The following is a 21,503-nucleotide window of genomic DNA, read 5'->3' on the forward strand; positions in this document are numbered from 1 at the left end:
GACGTGGCGCAAAACGAGAGCACCAAGAGATAAAAAGGAGAAGAGAAGCGTGGAAAAATCGTTAGCAGATGCTCTCGGTCACGTGCTCATTTTTCACCCTCTCTCTCTCTTAGGATAAAGTATAAAACAGCAGCATCACCACCACCAACATATAAATAAGAAATCTTGCAGAAATTTCAGATCTGTACATTTTTTTTCCTTTTTTGTTTTCTCTTTGACTCTCAGCTCTCATCTCCATTTCTAGGGTTCCACATAGAGGGAGAAGAAGGGAGGCGGTGAAGAAGAGAGAAAGGGAAGGGAGATGGATGGAGAAGCGCCACTGCCGGACGCCGACACGGTGATGTCCGACGCGGTACCGCCGCCGGATCCGCATCACCAGCAGCAGCATGCCCCGGTGCCTGGGATGGAGAATATTCCGGCGACGCTTAGCCACGGCGGCAGATTCATCCAGTACAACATCTTCGGGAACATCTTCGAGGTCACGGCCAAATACAAGCCTCCAATCATGCCCATAGGGAAGGGCGCTTACGGCATCGTGTGGTAAAGTGCAATCTCGCTCGTTTGTCTCGTTCTCTACGTTGGTGATTTTTTATTTTTTATTTATTTTTGTTTTGAGATTTTTGATTCGATTTGGTTTCTTTTGGTGGTAGCTCGGCTCTGAATTCGGAGACGAACGAGCACGTGGCGCTAAAGAAAATAGCGAATGCATTCGATAACAAAATCGATGCGAAGAGGACGCTTCGGGAGATCAAGCTTTTGCGGCACATGGATCATGAAAACGTCAGTGAGTGATAGTTACTGATTCTTTGATTTCAGTTTGTTTTTGTGTCAATGCAGAAAGGGAATTTCATTCTTTCGTTGTTTTTCTGGTTTGCGTTGTGTTGTACAATCAAGATTGTAGTAACCTTGGTTTGTTTGTTTGTGTTTTTTGTTTTGCCAAAGAAAGCAAGAAAGGCTTATCTCAATTATTCTGTTTTTTGAATACTATTATACAAATATGAATAGAACATTATGCAGTGATTGTGTTGTTTTTCTATAAATGACATTTTCTATAAAGAAAGGTTAAGATGTAAAGTATTCTGTTTTTAGAATACGAACTTATCCTCTGACAAGCATTTAGTTTACAAACATATAAAGAAGTTGTGTGATGATTATCTTATTTTTCTATATGTGACTTGATTATTTTGTTTTTTTGTATATGACATCTTTTCAACCAAAAAGTTATATATACACACAAAATGAAGTAGGGGAGGACCTAATATTGTTGGCTAATATGCAACTTGTTGTGTTCTAATCATTTGTTGGCAAATGTGCAACTTGTTGGGTTCTAATAATTTGTTGGTTAATATGTCAAGCTCAAAAGACACACAAATGAAGTAGGGAAGGACCTAAAAAAATTGTTGGCTAATATGCAACTTGTCGTGTTCTAATCATTTGTTGGCTAATGGGCAACTTGTTGGGTTCTAATAATTTGTTGGTTAATATGTCAAGCTCAAAAGACACTGTGGTGTAGCATTCTGTCATGTGGAAACCATGGAATGTGGAACCGTGGTGGTGAAAGATTTGATTTGTTTATACTGCATAATCCAGCTATTAGGAAATAATATTGGAGATAGTGTTTGATTGCTTTCATTGTGAGGGGGTTGTGTTTTGTTGTTGAAGAGGGTAGGTAGCTGTCATTTTCCAAAAGGGATCGAAACTGTGCACAAGTTTAGTTAAAAACACCCTTCCTTAGCATTTTTATATAGTTAGGAGTGATACCATTGGGTTGAACTCATTGGTATTCAGAATGGTGTTAGCAAAGAGAAACCACCAGCCTCATAAAGTTGAAAATGATTGATGATGTGGGATAACTTTTAAAAGTCTACCTATTATTTAATGCTGATAAATGACATTTTAGGAGCCACTCAAGTCTTGCTGGAAAAATGAGAGATGAAATTGTAATCTTGCGAGAGCATTATAATTTATCCTCTTGGAAAGATGAGAATGGATCTGAAATCTTGTTGAAAATTGTGAATTTGGTTGTACTCTGTTGTTCATCTGAACCAATCTCATTAGTATCTGAAGTTTTTTTTTTTGTCTAATTTGGTAAGCTCTGTAGGCTCAATTGTTTTTATAAAAATTGTTGGAATCCTTTATCAATTCTACCTCTGAAATCAATATTAGAATAGTATGTGTTATTATAAGTGGAATTTGCTCTGGGTATTGCTCAAAAAAGCAAGAAAAGTATTTCCAAAATAGTAACCAAACACTACCTAATCATTCTCTTTCTGTATAGCCTGTATTTAAGGGAATACAATCGTGTATAAAACTGAAAATACTAACCAAACACTACTAGCCATTCTCTTTGTGTATATCCTGTATTTAAGGAAATACAATTGTATATAAAACTGTAGCAATATGAGTTTCCTATACATAACTGATCCAATTAGGGACCAGATTTTTTTTTTTAATAATTATTTTCTAAAAGAAATGGAAAATATATGTTCCCAATAGACAAAGGGATATAGGAAAGTAGGACAACTAACTGAAATGCTGAGGTTATTGTATTGTTTTAGTCTAGGTAGCACTACTAGGACTTTTTTTCTTTTTTGGGTTACTTTTCAGTGAGGAGCTTATGGCATTGTTCTGTATAAGTTGGAAGCAACAGAATCCAGAATGGTAGTGCCTGCCATTATTGCTGTAATGACTGACCATTAGGAAATAATATATATATATATATATATATATATATATATATATATATATATATATATATATATATATGTTATGAGAAACAATTGTATCATAGAGAAATAAATGCATATAAAGATGAGAAATTTCTTGCCTGGAAAGTGTGCAGAAAAGGCAAAAAGAATTGAGCAACCCAGAACGAAACAAAGAGGGAAGCCAAATTGTTTAGGAAGCTAATATGATTTTTTTTTTTTTTAAATAAAATAAAAAGTAAGCATGATTGTCAAATGTGGATGGATACCCTTCCTAATCCCTTACTTTTTAATGGACACCATCAAACTAGGAACACCTAGCCTTAACTCATTTGGAGTCCATTGTTTTTTTATTCTTTTTTCGCTTGCAACTAGAGGGTATTGCTAGATCCTGTTTTGTGGTGTAGGGACTCCTTAGGGGAGAGATTAGGGAAGCTTGTTCCTTTTAGATTTCTCGAATAGGTTTTGTTGACCTGGGGCCTTGAGTTCAGCCTCTTATATAGGCCCCATTTGCACTTACTTTTCTTCCTTTTTCTAGGTTTTAATGTCTACCACCCTCCATGTACTAGGACTTTTGCCTCTATAAGCTATAGTTTCCTAGTTCACTCCATTGATTCTCTTGTTCACTTTTAGGTCCTCCGTTTTTTTTTTTTGCCTTTCCTCAACACACCATCCCCCCACCCCAAACAGACACATACACACACACACACACTCACACTCACACGCTTACTTCCTTTTCTTCCTTTTTCTGTGTTTTCATGTCTACCCTCTTTGTATTGGGATTTGCCTCTATAAGCTATAGTTTCCTAACAAAAAAAATATGTTTAAATTTGTTTTACTCCATTTATTATCTTTTTGACAAGTGAAAAGATAAATTTTATAAGTAAACAAGGATGCTATACATCAAGGTATATAGGAAATATACAAAGGGTACCCAAAGACACAACTCACTCTTTTGACAAGTGAAAAGATAAATTTTATAAGTAAACAAGGATGCTATACATCAAGGTATATAGGACATATAAAAAGGGTACCCAAAGACACAACTCAAAAGGGAGAGGACAACCAAAAGATAACCACTCTCTTCCTCATCAAGAACAACACCCCTCCACCCACCCACCCACACACACACACACACACTCTTTTTGACAAATAAAAGGATAAATTTTATAAGTAAACAAGGATGCTATAAATCAAGTTATATAGGACATATACAAAGGGTACCCAAAGACACAACCCTGAAGGGGGTTTATGTCTTTGTTGTGCATGCCAAGCTCGGTTAGACAGAGACTAGAGCAAATTCAAAGGGATTTCCTTCAGGGAGGTGGAAATTTAGAGCGAGAACCTCATTTAGTAAGATGGGAGTTGGTGTGCTTAAGTAAGAAGAAAAGGGGTTTGGGGGTCAAGTGTCTTTTGACACTCAATAAGACTCTTCTTTGTAAATGGAATTGGTGGTTCGCAAATAAGAGAGAGGCTTTGTGGAATCAATTGATTAGAGGGAAGTACGGGGAAGAAAGAGGGGGATGGTGTTCTTGGGAAGTGAGTGAGCTGTATGGTGTTGGGTTATAGAAAATGATAAAGTTAAACTAGGATATTGTGGGTACTAGGATTTCTTTCCTTGTAGGTAATGGGCAGAGAGTGAGATTTTGGAGGGATAGGTGGTGTGGGGATTCTCCTTTGTGTGTGTCATTCCCATCCTTGTTTGCTTTAGCTGTTGATAAGGAGGCATGGGTGTCGAATATTTGTGACCTCTTGGCTGAGGGGGGTTAGGGGGGGTGGAGCCCTTGTTTCTCAAGATCCTTTAATGATTGGGGAGTGGAGGAGGCGAAAAGCTTCTTGGGGCGGTTGCATGAGAAGAGAGTGTGCGGTGATGTGGAAGACATGGTGTTTTGGACCGAAACAAAGAGTGGAAAGTTCTTGGTCAAATCCCTTTACTATGCTTTAGAGTCGGGCAAACCTTCTTTGTTTCCCTCAAGTTGCATTTGGAACATGTGGGTACAACCCAAGATTAGCTTCTTTGCTTGGGAAGCTACGTGGGGAAAAGTTTTAAATTTGGATTTAATTCAAAAAAGAGGGTGGGTCATGGCAAATAGATGCTTTTTGTGCCATGAGAAGGAAGAAACTATAGACCACCTTCTTCTTCATTGTACTAAAATATGGGTCTTGTGAAAATTGTTCTTCACCTTGGTTGGTGTGTCATGGGTGTTGCCTTCTTTAGTTAGAGCGACTCTCCTTAGTTGACATGGTTCTTTTGTGGGAAAACAACGTAAGAAGGTGTGGAGAGCAGCTACTCTATACATCTTTTAGACGGTTTGAAAGGCGAGAAATAAATTGACCTTCAATGAGGATGTGCTTTCGATCCAAAGACTCAAATACTTTTTTGTTTTTTCCCTTTGGTCAAAGGCAAAGTTGTTTATAGTTGATCGCCCTCTAACTTTAGTTAGTTTTATTGATTGGTTGGGCTCTAGTTAAGGTTGTTTTTTGACTCGACTGGACGCTTGTTTACTTGTACTTATTGGCCGGTTTGGCGGTGGGTGTATAGGTATTGTATACCTTGAGTCGCTTTTTTGGCGACTCTTTTTAATAGATCTTTTCTTTACCCAGTATTAAAAAAAAATAAAGGACACAACCCTGAAGGGAGAGGACAATCAAAAGATAACCACCCTCTTCCTCACCAAGAACCCACTCAATATACAAAATTAATATGAGATAGTGAGTCTTCTTCTATTGACATGCTACCCCGTGACAAAAAGATTACAAAGGAAAGAATGTTTTAATGCTTGAATTGGCTGCTCTGAACCATTAAATACTCTTTGGTTTCTTTGCTTCCGATTGTCCAAAAAGAAAAAAATTGCAAAAAGGAGCCACTCTTGAAACCTTAGGGCCTGGATTAGGGAAGCTTGTTTCTTTCAGATTTCTTTAATAGATTTTGTTGACCTAGGGCCACTCTTGATCGACCTCTTGCTAAACCCTCTTTGCACTTCCTTTTCTTCCTTTTTTTTTTTGGTGTTTTAATGTCTACTCCATGTACTAGGGTTTGCCTCTATAAGCTATAGTTTCCTAACAGACAAATATGTTTAAATTTGTTTCACTCCATTGATTATCTTGGTCACTTTTACGTCCTCCGTGCCCTCTCAATACACACTTTTTTTGACAAGTAAAAGGATAAATTTTGTAAGTAAACTAGGATGCTATACATCAAGGTATACAGGATGTATACAAAGGGAACCCTGAAGGCACAACCCTAAAGGGGGAGAGGACTACCAAAAGAGAACCACTCTCTTCCTCACCAAGAACCCACCCAATATATAAAATTAATAGAAGATTGAGCCTACTTCAATTGACATACTACCCCATGAAAAAAGACTACTAAGGAAAGAATGTTTCAATGCTTGAACTGGATGCTCCAAACTATTAAATACTCTTTGGTTTCTTTAGTTCCAATTGTCCAAAAAATGCAAAGGCCTTGTGATCAGCCTCTTGTTAGGCTCCTTTGCACTTGTCTTCCTTTTTGGTGTTTTAATGTCTACTCCATGTACTAGGGTTTGCCTCTATAAGCCATAGTTTCCTTACAAAAAATATATATTTAAATTTGTTTAACTCCATTGATTATCTTGATCACTTTTATGTCCTTTGTGCCACACATACACACACACATGCACACCACACATATGCATGCATGCATACATGCACATGCATGCGCACACGCGCATGCATGCACCCACACACCCACACTTTTTTGACAAGTAAAAGGATAAATTATATAAGTAAACAAGGATGCTATACATCAAGGTATAAAGGATGTATACAAAGGGCACCCAAAGGCACAACCCTAAAGGGGCAGAGGACAGCCAAAAGACAGCCACTCTCTTCCTCACCAAGAACCCACCCAATATACAAAATTAATACAAGACGGTGAGCCTACTTCTATTGACATGCTGCCCCATGACAAAAGACTATCAATGAAAGAATGTTTCAACGCTTGAACTGGTTGCTCCAAACTGTTAAATACTCTTTGGTTTCTTTCCTTCCAATTGTTTTAAAAATGCAAAGGGGAGCAGCTCTTGAAACCTTCTTATGTTTCCTTGCTATAAAGGAACCATGCCACCCTATAAATGTGTCCTTTTACTGATGAAGGAAGGACCCAAGCAATGCCGAACAAAGAGAAAACATATGCACAACCAATATATATGTATGCATATATATATATATATATATATATATATATATATATATATATATATATATATATATATGCATACATATATATATATATATATATATTCTAATTATTGTTGGAATTCCTCATCTATTTTTTATCTTCACATTTCTGTCCATTATAAGTTGCCCAAGTTATGAGGCCAAGATGGCTACTGCATGGTCAAATTACTAAGAAACTATGCTAAGATAACTGATAAAGTTTTTAATCCCCATCTAATTGATAAGTCATGGCCTCTCTTGGGTGAGTATTGATGTTAAATATGCCTGCTATAAATTTGTAATCCAATGTGTATGAGATACATCATATTTTTTTTTTTTGATAGGCAAACACACAACAAAAATATATTAGAAAAGGGCGCCTTGAGGCTGACCCAAGCATACAGGATGTATACAAGAGGCGCCAATAGGCATAAAAAGAAAAAGAGATACAATACCAGCCCTCAACTAGTGCCTAGCCAATCAAAAAAACTGATCAAAGGAATAGGACCATCATTTACAACCGATTTAGTCCACAGCCAAAGATTACAAACAAAAGAATTCTTCAACCTATGAATTGATAACTCTTCATTATCAAAAGCTATCCTGTTTCTTTCCTTCCAAACCGCCCAAAAAATGCACAACGGGGCTGCGTTCCACACCTTCCTACGCTTCTTGCCCAACTTAAAGCCACTCCAACCACTAAGAGTATCTCTAACCGAAGAAGGGAGGACCCAAGTAACACCAAACAGAGCAAACAATAACTCCCATAACCCTCTTGCCTTAGAGCACTGAATAAGAATATGATCAATTGACTCTTCTTCCATACCGCAAAGGAAGCATCTATTAGCTAGAGACCGGCCCCTCTTTTTAAGTTGATCCAAGGTTAGCACCTTACCCCAATAAGCTTCCCAAGCAAAGAAGCTCACTTTGGTAGGCACACAAGTACTCCAAATATTACTATAGGGGAATTGAACATCTCTTCTTGAAGCTAGCGAACTATAAAGGGACTTAACTGAGAAAATCCCATCTTTAGTCTCTTTCCACAGCATTCTATCTTCCAAAAGAGGATTAAGCCTCCTACCCCGGATTGTCAGAAGTAATCTCTCCACCTCCTCCACCTCCCAGTCATTATAGGACCTAGAGAAGCTAGGATTCCAAACCCCTTCATCTCCCGAATAATCCCATAACTCCTCTAGCCAAGCCTCTTTAAATGAAGCAAAGGCATACAAAGAGGGAAACAAATTACTGAGAGAGAAATTCCCACACCAATTATCATTCCAAAATTTTACCCTTCTACCATTCCCCACAGAAAAGACAACTTTGTTTTGCAAGAGAGCTCCTTCCTTCCTTATTTCCTTCCACAAGCTTACTCCAAACCCCTCCCTAACTTCTCTAGTATACCAGCCCCCTTGTTCCTCCCCGAACTTCCTACCAATGACTTGCCTCCAAAGAGCCTCCCTTTCATTCGCAAACCGCCAATTCCACTTGCATAAAAGGGCTCTATTAAGAGTAGTCAAACGTCTAACTCCCAAACCACCCTTCCTTATGTCCGAGCACACGGAATCCCAATTTACTAGATGAGGCTTCCTCTCCAAAGCTCCACCCCCCCACAAAAAATCCCTTTGAATTTTTTCCAATCTTAAACTAACCACTCTTGGCATTCGAAGTAACGACATCAAGTATATGGGCATACTTGACAAAGTACTACGAATTAGGGTAATTCTACCGCCTTTGGAGATATAATTCCTTTTCCACAAGGCAAGCCTTCTCCGAAATCTCTCTTCCACCCCATCCCAAACAGCCACGGACTTGTGATTCGCCCCCAAAGGGATCCCCAAGTAAGAATTTGGCAGCCTTCCCACTTTACAACCAACCTCAAGAGCCAAAGCCTCCAAATTCTCTACTCTCCCAACCAGCAAAATCTCGCTCTTATCCAAATTAATCCTCAAACCTGATATGGCTTCAAACCACATCAACAACCAGCTTAAATGAGCCATCTGATCTTGGGAAGCTTCACAAAAAACTAAAGTATCATCGGCGAACAGCAAATGAGTTACCATAGCCCCGTCTCCACTTCTTCCTTCTATCCTGCAGCCCGAAAGAAAACCCCCCCTCACTGCTCTAAAGATGAGCCTACTAAGAGCCTCCATCCCGATAACAAATAGGTAGGGAGAGAGAGGATCTCCCTGACGCAAACCCTTGAACTATTGAAAAAACCGGCTGGAGAGCCATTGATCAAAACTGAAAACGTCGCTGTGGAGATACACCAGGAGATCCAGCCAGTCCACTTCTCCCCAAACCCCATTCTTTGCAATACCAATAGTAGAAAATCCCAATTCAAGTGATCGTACGCCTTCTCTATATCTAGCTTACACAACACCCCATATATGAGATACATCATATTGAGCAACTTGTAACATATTTTATGAGTTTTGTTTGGATTTGCTTGAATGTTGTGGAGTATGCTTCTATAAAATGTTTGCCCAAAATACTCATATCACTTTTTAAACTGTTTTTAGTAAAAACATGCTATTAGCTTATGCGATAGCCATGTTTGAAAAGGCTATTGAGGCTTACACCTTGAGGCTCGCCTCAAGGTGAGGCTCTACAAATTAGCCTTGAGGCTATAGCCTCAGTTAAGGTAATTTAGGCTTAAGCCTCACCCTGTCGAGGTTTATAGCTTTGAGGCTATAGCCTTGAGGTTGTTGAGATCTAAGCTTCAAATATCCAAAGGGTTTTTGGCCTTTATAGGCTTTTGGTATATATTTGATTTTAATATTCAATGAGTTTTAATGGGTCCTATCATCTATGCTTTTGTGGACTTGTGATATAGATTTTATGAATTTTATTTTGAGTTCCTATTTGGTTAAACCTTTTACAAAATAAGGGCTGACTTAACTTTTAGTTAACTTTTAAAATGGAAGGGAAAAAGAGATTGAGAAGAATAAGGGAATTATTGACACTCCTAGTGATTGATCTTATATATACTCAAATTATTGATAGATAAAAAAAAAGATATCACTACAATTGGTGGATGAAGAAGAAGAGGATGGGTGGATATTAATGCAAATGGGAAGGATAATATAACAATTGGATATTATTATATTCCTTGGGGGATCCTAGTGATAGTAATAGTAACGTTGAAAATTATTTGGTAAAACCATGAGAGAGCTAAATTTTAGGAAAGAAAAATGAACTAAATTAGAACTATTAAGTATTAACAATGAAAAATAATTAATTTTATCATTATAAAGTTCATGCCTTTTTTTTTTATTCATTTTTTTTGTGATTTTTTTTTTTTGGATAATTTTTTATTATTTATTTGTTTAAGTTGAGCCTTGCACCTCATTCTGCCTCGAAACTTATACATTGCCTCATTTAGGCAAAACACCTTAAGACTGCCTTTAACCTTTTAAAACATTGTGTAACAATTACCTTTACCTTCCTCTTCTTGATCTTCTAATTTGAACTATACCGTCTATAAAGCCAAACCTTCTTGGTTTAATCACGTTCTTCCTGAAAAATACTCATGCCTTTTAGCTCATGGAAGTGGCTAGTTGAAATTAAATGGGGGAGAAAAAAATTAGGCAAGAAGCATGTGAATGGTGAGAGCCACCCCTTTATGTCCTATATACCCAACTTGTAACATTTGTTCCTTTACCGCTAGGAGATATGCCCCACCACTTGTCCTTGCAGCCTTGTCAAGAAATTTGAATTGGGTTATCTGGTTACGAGTGTCCTTAAATTTTCTTTCCTTTGTCCTTGCCACCCTATTTAATTCTTCTATTTCTCAGTGCTCTTTATGTGTTTATTTATTTATTTTTTTTCCAATTTGGTGCTTAGGTTCTATATTCATGAGTGCTATGATTTACTTCTTTGCGTCATATGACCACTATTTTCATTAGATTTGTGTCATGATAATTTTATTTTCATTAGATTTGTGTTATGATATTTTTGTGCTAGGATTTTTTTTTTAAATTTTAATATACATGCTTGATAGTCCATCATAATGAATGGTCTTTGCCTATAATATCATGAAATGGTTTTTAGGCTCTATGTTCAGCTCTTATTTTGGTCATATTATTAGTTTCCTCATAAAGACAGGCACATGGACAGAAATGTGTAAATATTATATATTTATGCCAATTCTTATTGACTAATGCACCTGTATTTGTCATACAGGTTGTTGCAATTAGAGATATTATACCACCACCTCAGAGGACAGCATTTAATGATGTTTACATTGCATATGAGCTAATGGATACTGACCTTCATCAAATCATTCGTTCCAATCAAGCACTTTCAGAAGAACACTGTCAGGTTCTAGTTTAAACATTTAGTTGGTAAAACCAACCTATTTCATTTTTCTTTCGTCCTTGATGAAGAGATAAAAATACAAGTCAACTATATATGGAAGGCAAAGCTAAGCAAAAAACAGTAGCTCAACATGACAATACTTTATCTCAACTACTTCAGGTGGCTGTCAGGAATTGTGTTTCTCCATTTTCCTCTGTTTAGGATCACTTTTTTTTCTTCTAATTGAATGGGTGTCATGTCTTTTTTACTTACTGTACATACATCTTTTCTGACCTCTTATCCCTCTACCATCTGTTGTTTGAGCAAATTGAAGAGATGAAGCCAAAGTAGGCATCATCTTCCACCAAAAAAATGCATCTTGGTAATCTTCTTTAACAGCTTTATCAATGAAACTGTTGAGGTTTGTGGTGCATTTAGTACTCATGTCCCCTCTCTGTGGAGATGGGCTGCATAAAGACAAGTTGAGGGATATCATTTTTATCTTTTTTTAATTGGTATAGTTTAAGCCATACATCAGTGTGGAAGTAGAATGAAGAACTCAAAAATCAATCACAAAAAGGGGGGGGGGGACTTAGAAAAACATTTTATGGATGGGAAGGAAGGTATGATGACTTTAAGGAGTGGTAAGACCTTAGACCATTCTCCTATTTTGTTAGATGGGGGTGGTTTGAGTGATAAGACCCCTTTTAGATTCAAGAACATGTGGCTGAAAACCAAAGGTTTTAAGGAAGTTGGTGGTTGGGTTATACCTTTACAGGCTCTTATGGTCATGTCTTGGCAGCAAAGCTAAAGGCCCTTAAGCAGGATATCAAAAAATGGAACAAGGAGGTCTTTGGAAACGTCATCACAAGAGAAAATGAGGCTTTAAAGAAAATCAGCTTTTGGGACTCCAAAGAGAGGGAAACAACCCTCATCGTTGATGAATTAGAAGCTAGAAGGGCAATGCTAAATGAATCTTGTAGGTCGGAAGAAACAACGTGAAGACATAAATCAAGGGAGTTATAGGCTTATGACTAAGGGAAGGGATAAAAATACCAGTTTCTTCCAAAAAAAAAGCCAATGCACAGAGAAGAAATTTCTTGGTCAAAGTCAAAGTTGATGAGGTTCAACTTTCTAATGAGGTTGACATAAAGGAAGGGGTGACTTAAACCTTCCAAAGCCTCTTGTTCAAATTGGTGGAATGGAGACCAAGCATCAACAAAATGAGCTTTGATTCTTTAGGGTGTGAGGATCTTGGAGACTCCTTTCCCTGAGAAGGAAGTTTAGGCTACTTGGTTCAACTTGAGTGGGGACAATGCCTTGAGACCAGATGGTTTCATCATGGCTTTTTGGAAGTTTTGTTGGGAGTTTGTTAAGCAGGAGGTAATGGGTTTCTTCAAGGAGTTTTCATGAGAAGTCTTAATGCCACTTTCTTGGTTTTGATCCCAAATAAAGGTGAATTTTAGACCAATTAGCTTAATGGGGGGCTTTTATAAGCGTTTGGAAAAATTCTTGGATAATAGACTCAAAAAGGTTGGGAAAAATGGTCTCAAACCGTCAACATGCTTTTGTGGAGGGTAGACAAATTCTGGAAGTAGTTCTCATTACCAATGAGGCCATTGACTTAAGGTTGAAAAGCTTTAATAGTAGAGTTATTTGCAAAATGGATATTAAGAAGGTATATGATCATGTCAATTGAGAGTTTCTATTGATGATTTTATAGAAAATGGGTTTTGGTCTTAAGTGGATTAGATGGATTAAATGGTATATATCATCAACAAAATTCTTTGTGCTCATCAACGAAACCCCGGTGAGCTCTAAGGGGTTGAGATAGGGGACCCTCTTTCTCCTTATTTATTTATCTTAGTCATGGAGGCGCTTAGTAAGATCTTAAGGAGAGTTAAGGAAGGGGGTTTCATCATAGGACTCAAGGTAGGTGGTAAAGGTGGCAAGGGTTTAGCTCTGATTCATCTGTTGTTTGCTAACAATATTTTGATTTTCTACGACTCTATACAAGAACATTTGGAGTTCTTGAGTTGGTATTTCATTTGGTTTGAGGCAATATTTGGTTTGAAAATCAATTTGGAAAAAAATAAGCTAATCTTAATTGGAGGTGTTGATGACGTTGAGGTCCTAGTTGCTACTATGGGATGTAAGGTAAGGCATCTTCCTTCTACTTATCTAGGCTTGCCTTTAGGAGCCCCTCTCAAAAGTAGTGCAAATGTGGGATGGGGTTGAAGAAAGATTTAAAAAAAGGCTTGCTATGTGGCAAAAACAATATCTTTCTCAAGGATAGAGGTAAACCTTGATTAAAAGTATTTTGTCGAGTCCTTCCTATCTATTTTATGTCCTTGTTCATGGTCCCTAAAAAGGTGAGTCTACGATTGGAGCATATCCAAAGGAACTTCCTTTGGGGTGGGGTCGAGGCAGTGCAAAAGCCTCATCTAGTTAATTGGTCCATAGTTTGCTCACATAAAACAATTAGGGGCCTTGGTACAAGGAATCTCTCTTCTCTTAATAAGGTGTTCCTTGGCAAGTTGTGCTGGAGATACATTTCTAAAAGTGAGTCCCTTTGGAAAAGTGTTATTGCATAAAAATTTGGGAAGAAGGGGCTGGTGCTCAAAGATAGTGAGGGATGGTCACGAGGTGTGTATGGAAGGCTATTAGAAATGAGTGGGAATCCTTCACTAGTAGAAATCACTTCATTCTTGGTGATGGAAAGAAATGTTAAATTCTAGAAGGATAGCTCATGTGGTGACTCATCTATGGAAGCATTTTTTTGTCTCTATTCTCTCTATCCCGTGATAGAGACTCTTGGGTAGCAAACGTGTGGGAGGAGGAGAGGGGGGGTCAGTGGAGCCCTCGCTTTTTGAGGCTTTTTCATGATTGGGAAATTAAAGGATTGACGTCCTTCCTATAGATCTGGCAGAAGAGCTTAGTTAGGAGTGAGGACAAGGACAGATTGGGGTGGATGGAGTCCAAGAGTGGTGTGTTTCTAGTGAAATCCTTCTACCAGTCCTTAGTTCAAGAAAGAAGTGGGCCTTTTCCCTCTAGTATGGTTTGGAATCTGTGGGCACCTATGGAAGTGTGTCTCTTTGCATGGGAAGCAACTTGGGAGAGGATTTTAACAATTGAACAACTTAAAAGGAGGGGATGGACAATGCTTAATCATTGCTTCTTGTGCAAAAATGAGGAAAAGTTGGTTAGGCTCTAAGTAAGGGCAGGTGATGTTTTTTGTTTCTATCCCTCCCCCTTTGGTTTGAGTCTTTTGGCTTCTTTTGTATACTTCCTATATACTTTGAGGGCACTGTTTTTGGTGTCTTCTCTTTTCTTTATATCCATCTTTTCTTTATCTATCAAAAAAAAATAAAAAATGAGGAAGAGTTGGTTGATCACCTATTGCTCCAATGCCCCTAAAGCTAATATCCTTAGGCATTTGGTTCTCTCTTTTTGGTGTTGCTTGGGTGATGTGTTCCATGGTAAGAGATAGTCTTTTGAGTTGGCATGACTCTTTTGTGGGAAAAAAGCAAGTTGTTTGTGCTTGCTTTGGACACTTGTGGAAAGAAATAAACAAGAGAGCTTTTGAAAATTCAAAACAGTTTGATAAGAAAATCAAAGCCTATTTCATGAAAAAAAAAAAAAAAAGGTTTGGATAGAAAATCTAACGAGTTGGATTAGAAGCACATATTACAGCAACCAATGGAATTTTAATATTTTGGTACCTGTGGTAAGAATTTGAACCCATTCACACCTCATTTTAAAGGGTTTGAGTGCTACCCATTGGGCTAGATAAAGGGGATGTGTATTTTGGAATAAGAATTCTTTTGGAATGCTAAAGGAAAGGAAAAAAACACATCTTGGATGAAATAACTAACATTGATGCCATTGAGCAAGAAGAGGTTCTCTCTTCTGATCTTTCTGCTCAAAGAGTTTTAAGAAAAGGGGAGTTAGATGAACTAATTTTGAGGGAAGAAATTCATTGGAGACAAAAAGCTAAGGTAAAATGGGTTAAAGACGGGGATTACAATTCAAAGTTTTTTCACAAAGTGGCTAATGACAGACGAAATAGGAATTTCATCAAGTTTTTGGAGAATGAAAGAGGTTTGGTGTTGGATAATTTCGAGAGCATCTCAGAGGAGATCTTTCTATATTTTAAAAAGCTCTACTCGAGTCCACCTGGAGAGTCTTGGAGAGTAGAAGGCATAGATTGCTCCCCTATCTTAGAAGAGAGTGCTTCTAGGTTTTTCTCCGAAGAAGAGATATTTAATGCCATTTTTTAGTTAGATAGGGATAAGGCGTCGGGGCCTAATGGTTTTACCATTGCAGTGCTTCAGGATTGTTGGAATGTGATCAAGGAAGACTTAGTGAGATTGTTTGCAGAGTTTCACAATAGCGGGATTATTAATCAAAGCACCAATGCCTCCTTCATAGTTCTTTTGCCTAAAAAAAGCCAAACAAAGAAGATTTCAGATTTTAGACCTATTAGCTTGATCACTTGTCTTTATAAGGTAATAGCCAAAGTTCTATCAAGGCGATTAAGAGGAGTACTACACAAAACTATCCATTCTACTCAAGGTGCTTTTGTTTAAGGGAGACAAATTTTGGATGCAATTCTTATAGCCAATGAGATAGTGGATGAGAAAAGGCGATCATGAGAGGAAGGAGTTGTCTTCAAAATTGACTTTGAAAAGGCTTATAACCATGTGAATTGGGATTTTTTGGACCACGTGTTGGAGAAGAAGGGGTTTAGTCCTAAATGGAGGAATTGGATGAGAGGTTGTCTGTCTTCGGTCTCTTATGCTATTCTAGTGAATGGAAATGCTAAAGGGTGGGTCAAGGCATCTAGAGGACTAAGGCAAGGTGACCCTTTATCCTCTTTTCTGTTCATTATTGTCGCAGATGTGTTGAGCAGAATGATGTTGAGAGTTGAGGAAAGAAGTATGTTGGAGGGTTTCAGGGTAGGTAGGAATAGAACAAGGGTGTCCCATCTGCAATTCGCAGATGATACCATTTTTTTTTCCAACTCTTGTGCGGAAGAACTGCAAACTCTTAAGAGTTTATTGTTAGTGTTTGGGCAAATTTCTGGGCTTAAGGTCAATCTTGACAAGAGTAATCTTTTTGGCATCAACCTTGATCAGAATCATCTCTCTAGGTTAGCCTTGTTGCTTGACTGCAAGGCTTTTGATTGACCTATACTCTACCTGGGTCTTCCTTTGGGAGGGAATCCAATTGCTTGCAAATTCTGGGATCTAGTGATTGAGAGAATCTCTAAGAGATTAGACGGGTGACAAAAGGCTTACTTATCTTTTGGTGGTAGGATAACTCTTATCCACTCATACCTTTCCTACATTCCTAGCTACTTTCTATCCCTGTTTAAGATTCCCGCTTCAGTGGCTGCAAAAATTGAGAGATTGCAAAGGGATTTCCTTTGGTCAGGGGTTGGGGAAGGTACAAGAGATCATCTTGTTAGTTGGGACGTAGTGTGTAAGCCGAGGGCAAAAAGGGGATTGGGGTTTGGGAAGATTTCTTTAAGAAATCTCGCTCTTTTAGGGAAGTGGTTGTAGAGGTATCCTAGGGAGAGTACAGCTCTGAGGCATCAGGTCATTCTAAGCATTTATGAGATACATTCAAATGGTTGGGATGCCAACACTTTAGTCAGAGGGTCACATCGTTGTCATTGGAAGGCTATTGCACAAGTCTTTCAGGATTTTTCAAAGTATACTCAGTTTGTGGTAGGAGATGGGGAAAGAATTCGCTTTTGGGAAGATTTGTGGTAGAAGGACCAACCTTTGAGATCACAATATCCAAAACTATTTAGAGTAGTCACAGATAAAAATATCTCTATTTCTTCAATTCTCGGTTCTGCTCACCCTTTCTCTTGGAACTTTAATTTCCGTCGTAATTTTTTCGATTCAGAGATAGAAGATCTAGAATGTCTCATGCGATCTCTTGATAGTATGCATTTATCCATTTCGGCTTCAGATGCGAGATCCTGGTCTTTATCTTCTTCAGGATTGTTTACAATCAAGTTTTTCTTTATAGCCTTATCCCAAATACCTGATTTATCGCCTATTTTCCCTACTAAGTTTGTATGGAATTCTCAAGTCCCTTTCAAAGTCAAGTCCTTTGTCTGGTTAGTGGCACACAAAAAGGTAAATACTAATGACTTGCTACAATTGAGAAGACCCTACAAAGCTCTTAGTCCTGACATTTGTAAGTTGTGCATGAAGTAAGGAGAATCAATAGATCATCTTTTCCTACATTGTTCTTTGATGATGGGGTTGTGGCACAGATTATTTCAGCTAGCCAAGATGGATTGGGTTCCTCCGAGAAACATTTCAGATATGATGTTCATCAATTATAAAGGTTTTGGCACTTCCAAGAGAGGGATAGTTCTGTGGCAAAATGCGTGCATTGCTTTAATTTGGGTTGTGTGGCGGGAAAGAAATGCTAGGATATTTGAGGACATAGCTAGGAATTCAGAGAATCTATGGGATTCCATTCATTTCCTTGCTTCTCTTTGGGCTTTTTGTTCCGTGGTTTTTAAGGGCATTCCCCTTAACGTGTTACAACTAGATTGGCTAGCAATGTGTAGTTCCAACGGGATGGTCTAGCCAAGAGAGCTTGTTCGTAGTTTTCATAGTGTAGTTTCTTGTTCTTTTATTGTGTTGTTTAGTTTTATCTTTGGAGGGAGGATTCTTCATCCTTCTTTTGTACTTCTTTTTCTATCAATATATATAATTGTTGTTTCCTATCAAAAAAAAAAAAAAAAACATAGGCGATAACCATGAAACCCTTATGGCTTCAGGAAAGTTTGTAGGAGGTTCTAAGTTCAAGTCCCAATAGGGAGAAAAATTTACCTATTAAAAGAAAAAAGGCAACCACATGATATACCGTGTATTGTGCAAGTGAGCCTATAAAGGCTTGCAATGCAAGTTGATGAAAAATATGGGGTTAAAGTATGGTTATGATTCTTAATTAGTCCGTTTCCCTTATGGCTTGTGGTGTTTGAATAGACGTTTCCTAGAGCAGGTCATCAAAACAGGAAAAGTGTGGTGACAGTAGAGCATCAAATGAAATTTGCATGGTGTGTGTAAGCTAATATGTATTTGCATTTTTTACCCATCAAAAAGAAAATGTATTTGCATTAAAAATTCTAAGCTGAAAATTTTGCCCTCGGGGTGCTGTAAAATATTTATCATCCTTCCCATCTACATTTCATTTAGATGGGATGGTTTGTATGTGCTGAGTTCCCACAGCCTCTTAGGTCTCCTGTGCAATGGTTGCAGCAATTGTATAACCAACGATCTCATTGGAAAAAGCTAGGGACTTTCCATTTTACCCATTGGCATTACACAGTACATCCATGCATGCAATAGCTTTAGATTAACTTGCTCTGAATTGCTCAATAAGTAGTTGAGAGACACCATGCCTGGTCCTCAAGTAAGAAACACTGTTGTGGTTTTGAACATCCTGCTTCTTGTCAGCTCATTTCTCTTGTATTTCCTTTAGCTTGTGTTTCTTATTGCATTTTTAGGTCAATACATTTAAGTTTAGCATCTCTATCAGCCAAGAGATCATACTAAAATTATCCTTCAATGTTTTGTGCAGTATTTCCTCTATCAGATCCTCCGTGGGCTGAAATATATACATTCGGCAAATGTTCTTCACAGGGACTTAAAGCCTAGCAATCTCCTCCTGAATGCCAATTGTGATTTGAAAATATGTGATTTTGGGCTAGCTCGTGTCACCTCTGAAACTGATTTCATGACAGAATATGTTGTTACGAGATGGTACCGAGCTCCAGAGCTGTTGTTGAACTCTTCAGATTACACTGTGGCCATTGATGTATGGTCAGTAGGTTGCATTTTCATGGAATTGATGGATCGGAAGCCTTTGTTTCCTGGCAGAGATCATGTGCATCAGCTACGTTTGCTTATGGAGGTGATTCTTTCTGCATTTTTTGTACTGTCATTTTCCTGATAAGTTACCATCAGATTCTTGGGGTTTTGTGCCTAGTTGAATTGCATGATCATTCCATATTTTATGTAATTCCTTGAATAAAGAGGCATGGTAATTTTAATTTATTTTTTTAATTTCAATTTTCCATCATGGGGATCTAGGGTTTTCTTCTTGTTCCCTACAAAATAAAAATATGTATAAAATTTAGTTTCACTGGAAACCACAAAGTACCCTGCTATCTGAAGTTCTGCTTGTGTACAATTTCTCATTTTCTATGCTAATTTTAGGATTCAGAAGAATATTGAGAACTAAGTTTTGTGCTCATGATCTTTATGCAAAAATAAGTTGTGGAACTGGCTAATTTAGAAAGTAGCAAATCGGAAACTGTGGCAGGTTTTGTTGCCTATATTTGGTGTATGCTAGAGTTTGGCTCTCTTAAGGAAGAGATTGGATAACCATGATCCACAATTAATATTTCTTGTTGTTTTGTTGCCTGGATGATTCTTTCAGTGGAGAAATCTGGGTTGTTGAACTTGACGATAAGTGAACAAATTTTGCCTCCTCTCTTAAACAACCACCCAAAAGAAAATTCAATAAGCATGTAGAATGCCTTCAGTTGCATTCTCTCATGCCACCCTACTCTCTGTATCTCTTTTTTTAAAACCATATTCTCATGCCACCTTCAGGTCCATGCGGATTTTACAAACAAACTTTTATGCATTGTGCAAGCATGATTATCCATATTTCAGCTCATTATTCAATTTGACATCTTGCAGCTGATTGGCACCCCATCAGAGGCTGAGTTGGGGTTTTTGAATGAAAATGCAAAGAGATACATTCGGCAACTTCCTATTTACCGTCGGCAGACATTCACTGAAAAGTTCCCACAAGTTCACCCTGTAGCTATCGATCTTGTTGAAAAGATGTTGACATTTGATCCCAGGCAGAGGATTACAGGTGAGTGTTTTCCCTAAATGGTCTCCTCATTCATATACACATCAACATCAATAATATGATGAATGGCATTGATCATGCTCCCGGTTATTTAATTGATGCACATGTGAGTAGCCCACACACAGGAGAATTTAATTAGCAAATGTCACCAGTTATACAACAGATAGGTAAGGTAAACAATACGGCCATTAGCATGTTACCGCCTATAAAATATATGATGACTCAATAAAAAATAAACAGAAAAAAAATCCACTGTCATCATTATCATTTAAACCGCTTCCAAAATCATCTTACTATGAAGGGATGGAAGTTCTTCAGTGTCTCCCATTTCAAAAAATAACGCTTCCATTTCTAACCATTCAATTTATCTTGTTATTCTTCACCCTCTATTTACTTTTGATTCCTGAGCATTCATATACCATTGGCTGGATCCCTAACTTGTTCGTATACAATTTCCATTGTGTGAGCAGTTGAGGAAGCCCTAGCACATCCCTATTTAACGTCTCTGCACGACATCAGTGATGAGCCTATATGCACGACTCCCTTCAGCTTCGATTTTGAGCAGCACGCACTGTCCGAAGAGCAGATGAAGGAGCTCATCTACCGAGAGGCACTCGCATTTAACCCCGAGTATCAGAACTATTGATTAATCCTGCTTCCTAACTATTGTGGCTTTGATTAGTGTGGTTTCTGCGCTTTTTAATCATATGCTCATGATTTCCTGCTGTATATAATTCCCATCCTAAACCTGGATGGCCCCTAAAATTAAAATGTTCCATTGTGATCAGACTTTGGGTGACTGAAACAATTGAAATGGTGTTTGCTTTGTTCATCAATTTCCTCTGCTTGCTGATTAGTTTCATAACATGGTTCAATCAATCCCTCGACTATTTCAACTCGCCAAACAAGATCAAAATAAAATAAAACTGAAACTACAATATTTCTGAAAGAAAATAGAGAGGCAAACTTTCTAGAAATTTAAGGGACCTCAAAGAATCCGCTCATGTGCTACTATAAGAAGAGAGTTTTTAGAAGTTCATAACAGTGATCTTGATAAGTTCACTAGCTCTTCGCACTCTCAAAGAATTTAGAGAGTGGCAGCGGACCATTGCCCTCGCTGTCATCACTGATAGAGTGCTTTGATTTTGATCTGTGCTTCTTCTCCTTTTTCGTTCTCTTGGACCTGGACTTTGCTCTTCTTGACTCTCTCTCTTCATCTTCGCTACTTGACTCTGAGGATGAACTTGAGGAGCTAGACTCGGAAGATCTCCTCCTTGAATGCTGCAAACAGGAATGACTTGGGTTTATTCATTTATATTCTTAAATGAATAGGTAAATGTATGGGTGTTCTCAAATATCAATAAGAACATTTTTAGTTCCATCTCA

General features: G+C 37.9%; 2 protein-coding genes across 2 annotated transcripts in view; one reads left to right on the plus strand and one right to left on the minus strand.

Moving 5' to 3' along the window:
* On the plus strand, positions 1–20,953 carry LOC100242320 (mitogen-activated protein kinase homolog MMK1). The gene is made up of 6 exons (XM_010652423.3): positions 1–540; positions 651–780; positions 11,088–11,225; positions 18,813–19,145; positions 19,940–20,120; positions 20,588–20,953. Exons 1-6 carry the CDS (start codon positions 302–304, stop codon positions 20,761–20,763), a joined length of 1,197 nt encoding a protein of 398 aa, XP_010650725.1. The 5' UTR covers positions 1–301; the 3' UTR covers positions 20,764–20,953.
* LOC100264609 (uncharacterized) overlaps positions 20,914–21,503 on the minus strand; it is an 8,554-nt gene continuing 7,964 nt past the window's right edge. The window contains exon 5 of the mRNA XM_002278147.5: positions 20,914–21,398. Coding sequence (XP_002278183.2) covers positions 21,180–21,398 — 219 coding nt within the window. The 3' untranslated portion in view covers positions 20,914–21,179. The remainder of the gene's footprint in view (positions 21,399–21,503) is intronic.

The sequence above is a fragment of the Vitis vinifera genome, chromosome 5, assembly GCF_030704535.1.
Source record: "Vitis vinifera cultivar Pinot Noir 40024 chromosome 5, ASM3070453v1".
In the NCBI taxonomy this organism is placed as follows: domain Eukaryota; kingdom Viridiplantae; phylum Streptophyta; class Magnoliopsida; order Vitales; family Vitaceae; genus Vitis; species Vitis vinifera.